Genomic DNA, 5167 nt, shown 5'->3' with positions numbered 1-5167 from the left:
TAGCTATTATTTTATAACAACAATATTTCAAAGTACCATTTGGCACTACCAAGAGTGTCTAAGAGTACAAAAATAAAAAAGCCATCACACTCCCCTTGCAAGAATGTCTAAGAGTACAAAAATAAAAAAGCCATCACACTCCCCTTGCAAGAATGTCTAAAGAGTACAAAAATTAAAAAGCTATCGCAGCCCATACAGTGCACAAAATATTAAGCAAACGTATGACAAATTTAGATGAATATATTTCTGTAAGTGCTAGTATGTGGTTGGGCACATCATCATTTAGAAAAAAGAAACAAACGACACAGCAAAAAGAGTCAGCATCCATCTTAGTTCCCAAGGTTGAAGTTCAACAAATTAGATGTGTAGCCAGCTCATTGAAATAGGATTTAAGTTTGGACCTCATAATTTTAAGCCAAGTTCCCCAATTTGAAATAAGCAGCAAAAAGAGTCAGCATCCATCTAGTTCCCATGGTTGATTTAACAAAAAGATTACCAGCTCAAAATAGGATTTAAGTTTGGACCTCATAATTTTAAGAATTCCCCAATTTGAAATAAGCAGCCACTTCAACATGCACATAAATTCTATGGTGGACTGGGAAAAATTACAAGAAAAATATGTATGTATTAAGAATAATGGATGATATAGCCGTGGGTTGTTCTCAATGGTGATAGTCAGCAACATTTCATTGTATTATTCCATACAAGGGGAGGCCACACTTGCTGCCGAGTTAATAAAGAATTTGCTGGTATAATCACCTTACTTACAATGACAATAACCACTATTACACTAGTAGCACATCAAATCATATCTAAACACCAGTACACAAGAAGTTTATTATATCAGAGTAAATGTAACCCACATGTCTAATTCAACTCCATTACTAGTAGTTCATTCTATCAATTTGTGATGCTTATATGACATATATTGTCTAAAATGACGCAAGCATAAAAGTTCAATGCAGTACTGCAAGCCTCCTGGTCTGGTTGAACTCATTCTGTCAATTTGTGATTCTTATATAACATATAGTCTTTAAGGAAGCAACCAAGAAAACTTTAGTGCAGTCCCGTAAGCCTCCTGCTTTAGTTGACATTCCATTCATTTACATTCCAAGGAAAATTGTAAAGTTATAACTAAAATTGTAAGTTGGTTTGGATGGCCTAAGACCCGACATATCAAATCATATCAAATCAGCAAAGGTAATTACTAAAATTCAGGTTATAAAGTTGCTCCACTATGAAAATTATTGATCTTAGTGAAACCGCATATTTATGATACAAAAAAAGGTTATAAAGTCCCAAAGCCGTAGGCATTGCTCCACTATGAAAATTATTGATCTTAGTGAAACCGCATATTTATGATACAAAGAAAGTGTAGATACAATATGATCTTTGGATGATAAGCCTTCACCTAAAGGCTAAAGTGTCAACACATCCTTAGCCTGAGATATCTCTAAATAGAATGGACACAATAAGCTTTAGAACATGACATTCACTAAACTCGTACTTTGAAAGTTGAAACCAATTTCAAAGTATTCTCAGTTATTAACTTGCATATCTACAAGCATACAGTGCAACAGGGTAAGTATAAACAGGGCAGGCCACAGCAGAAAAGGTCCGAAGCTGCTGCAGCTTCTCCTGGTTACAGAGCCTCCCTTCACTTTGTCATCTAGAAAAGCTAGCAAATTGATCAACTGGAAGTCGAATAGTTCTGCTGGCGCATCCTGGCACCCCAAGATGATGCAGGACCCGCATCTCTAACATTAGCTCTCTGCTTTAAATTGTAGAGCTGGTCTTCCCATCTTGATCTCCATTCTTCTTTTGCAAGTTCCTTCCAGAGGACAAGTAAAATAGTCAAAACAAAATAGCAAGCATAAAAAAGAGGTGAATGAAGTTTTCCAGTCATTGTTTATAATACAAACCTAACATAAGATAGTTCTAGATTTTGAGATCCAAAGATACACAAATTCAACATCAAACTAAGCCTCACCAAACAAATATTTCAAATGCAATCCAGCATACCATTACATTTCCTCGAAGAGCTATTTAATCCTAATCCACATCCGAAACCATTAACAACTCACAACCAGTGCAACATAAATGTCTGCCAAATCATGGAAATACATGTAAACAAAGAAAACTACTATGCTAGGCATACTAAGCAACCTGGAGTGCTTTGATTTTTGTTCACCTTAAAACTGTTAGCAGTTTGACGAAGTGTATTCAAAACATTAGAATGAAGATGTTTGGACAATACAAATTTTGTCTATTTCCATACAGATCAAACTCTATGAAATTGACACAAGCAGTCACAAATGCTTTGCTAAACAGAATACAGTCTTCACCAATTAAAAACCAATGTAGCTATAGACCACAAAATTGGCTCCCCTGAAATAGAGATTTCCACTAAAGTTCATTATGAAGGGCTGCAGGCCCAGAAAAAAACCATCTACAGCACTAATATGATTTCACTTACTGACAATCCAAGCCTGATTTTTGTCCCCCAACAATCCTTCCGAAATCCCCAAAAAGGAAACACACACACACAGTGAATTAGTCATATGTTTTGCCACTTATGTTGGCGCACTCGTGAAATTGAACAAGGTTTAAGCTGCCCCCGTTCCATTCTTGCTGTGCTCTGCCTGATCCATATGACACGAGTTTCAGAAACGGAAGGAGCCCAGGGACAAATCTCAGGTCAATTTGGCAGAATAGATATTCCTCAGACTTGGTACCTAAGGAAGTCTGTTCTTTATGGTGCAGACCCCTGGGGCATTTTTAATGCAACAAATCGAACAACCAGAAAAAACAAGTTTTGAATTAGGGATGCTTCATAACAGTAACAGGTCTAGATATTGGATATACTACCAATAATTATAAAGGGAAAGAAAGCTGGAAAGGCTCACACAACTCCAAAATGCGTTGAATGACAATCATACTTCCCGTCCCCCAACAAGGAATTACTAAAACAGGTAACTGCCAACAGGGAAGGCTTTGGTTGAATGGTTTACTGGTAATGCCAATGATTAGTTGGCCTGACGGCTAATAATCATCAAGGGCTAGGCCGCACTCACATCCGCTACTCCAAGGCTACGAGGAAATCTTGACTCACGAATGCTCCTTCACCCGCTTGCTTGCAGGCAGATGGTCACTTTCTGTGTACAGTCCACCAATAGGGCCACATTTGGCCATCCGCCACGCAGGATGGGGCAAACATACTCAGATTTGAACTTGGGTCACGGCATCTCCCCAAAATGCCACTAGACCACGGCAAAACAGACATAAATGCCATTAGACCACGGTAAAACAGACATAAATGCCATTAGACCACGGCAAAACAGACATAAATGCCACTAGACCACAGCAAAACAGACATATACATATAGATAAATCTGTCAAGATTTGAACATGGATCTTTTGCACAACATCTGCCCTAATTACAAGTAGACCACAGCACGGCAGACATATATACACAATTGCAATAATAATAGGTCCAAAAAATAAAAGTGACATTGCAAATTAATAGCATCAGTTCAATCAAATTTTGGTCCTAAAAAAGAGGTTATATATATATATATATATATATATATATATATTTTTTCTTGGGATTTTCCAGGGAAAAGAGCTGAAGATTTTGCCTTACCTCTTCTGTGCAATCCCACCGAGTAATCCCCACGACCCCAGAGTGGATTCCTTTTGCAAGATAACTGTCATACATATTCTTCCTTCTGGGATCAGACAAGGTCTCATAGGCCTCCTGCACTTCAATAAACCTTCTCGTGTACTCTTCAGCCTGTTCTGGAGGGCAGACATCAGGGTGATATTTTCTAGCCAACTGTCTATAGGCTTGCTTTATATCCCTCAGACCCACGTCCTCAGAGATCCCCAATAGCTCATAAAAGCTTGAAGATCGCTCTACAGAACCCACTAAAGCCCTCACAGGTGGGCATATAAGTCTCCTGTAATGCAAAAAAGGGTATCGGATATGCCCTTGATTTAGAGACCCACGAGGGGATTTGATAGCAGTCTTGCTCATGGGTGAAATCTCGGAGAATTTCAGGTATCTGGGGGACGAAATTGCCATAATTTCCATGCTACCTTGAACAAAATTGGGGATTTTTGCCTACTGAATTTACGTCAAATACTGAGTACCTCTATTAATCGTGAATCGGCTTTATATAGGCATCTTCATATATTCATTCATGGAATTATTCCAGTCTGTCGCGCAATTTCCGTTCTGTGCGCCCGCCCCTTGATATAGGGATGTTCCGTGAAAACCCAGGTAGAACAGAAAAACAATTCCACCATCTTACGTCAGTGTGATTGGACAACACGATCTGACCATCGCGGAAAGCAGAGATGTTCATTTCTGAAAGGAAAAAGTAAATAATAAATATTACGGAATAAAGAGAGGTGGATAGATAACTGAATTAAATAATGGATTGATATAGTTAAATAGTTAAAAAGTGATCACAGTAGGATGCTTCCTTTGAAATTTTGGTTTTGGTTTTGGTTTTGGTTTTGATTATGCTTATAGATATAGATTTATACCTGGAGTAGGATGTTTCTTTTGAAATTTTAGATATAGATTTATACACGGAATGTTGAAAATTAAAAAATAAATTATTTAATGCGTTACAAATGCAGTTATAATTATAAAATTTCATTACAGGTTTTTACTTTATATTATATTTTCACAATTTTTTTAAATAAAATAAAATATATATATTATATATTTAAGTTATTTTTATTTAAAATATTTATACATAATTTTAAATTCTAAAATATATTTATTTTGGTGTAGAGAATTTGTAGAAATTTGTATATTTAATTTTTTTATATTATTTTTAAATCATATTTTAAATTCTAAAATATATTTCTTGTGGTGTTAAGAATTTCTAGAAACTTGTATATTTAATATTTTTTATAAATTACTTCCTAAACCATATTTTAAATTCTCAAAATAGATTTATTTTTTTTTGAAAAATTCTTTTAAAAAACATGACATTCTCTCACACTTATAAATTTTGCCATTAAAAAAAACAATCACATAAATATATAGAATTGACAATCCCTCACAATCAGGGATATTCTCATTAAATTTATATATTATATATTTAAGATTTTTATTTAAAAATTCTATACATAATTTAAAATTCTACAATAT

General features: G+C 35.4%; 1 protein-coding gene across 1 annotated transcript; it reads right to left on the bottom strand.

Annotated features, from left to right (window-relative positions):
* Positions 1-1307: 1307 nt before the first annotated feature.
* LOC149225659 (chaperone protein dnaJ 20, chloroplastic-like) lies at positions 1308-4341 on the bottom strand. The gene is made up of 2 exons (XM_089377241.1): positions 3644-4341; positions 1308-1831 (listed from the first exon to the last, which is right to left on the bottom strand). The coding sequence occupies exons 1-2, from the start codon at positions 4091-4093 to the stop codon at positions 1691-1693; spliced, it is 591 nt and encodes a 196-aa protein (XP_089233367.1). The 5' UTR covers positions 4094-4341; the 3' UTR covers positions 1308-1690.
* Positions 4342-5167: the final 826 nt, after the last annotated feature.

This window comes from Pinus tabuliformis, chromosome J (assembly GCF_031772625.1).
Source record: "Pinus tabuliformis cultivar Carrire ecotype Pingquan chromosome J, CPIR1, whole genome shotgun sequence".
NCBI lineage: Eukaryota > Viridiplantae > Streptophyta > Pinopsida > Pinales > Pinaceae > Pinus > Pinus tabuliformis.
This window is presented reverse-complemented; position numbering and strand designations above follow the sequence as displayed.

Excerpts from the sequence above, each read along its gene's own strand:
- LOC149225659 (XM_089377241.1), bottom strand. The coding sequence starts at position 4,093 with ATGGAAATTATGGCAATTTCGTCCCCCAGATACCTGAAATTCTCCGAG. Across the intron at positions 1,832-3,643 it reads GGTGGGATTGCACAGAAGAG|GAACTTGCAAAAGAAGAATG; the intron begins GTAAGGCAAAAT and ends GTCCTCTGGAAG.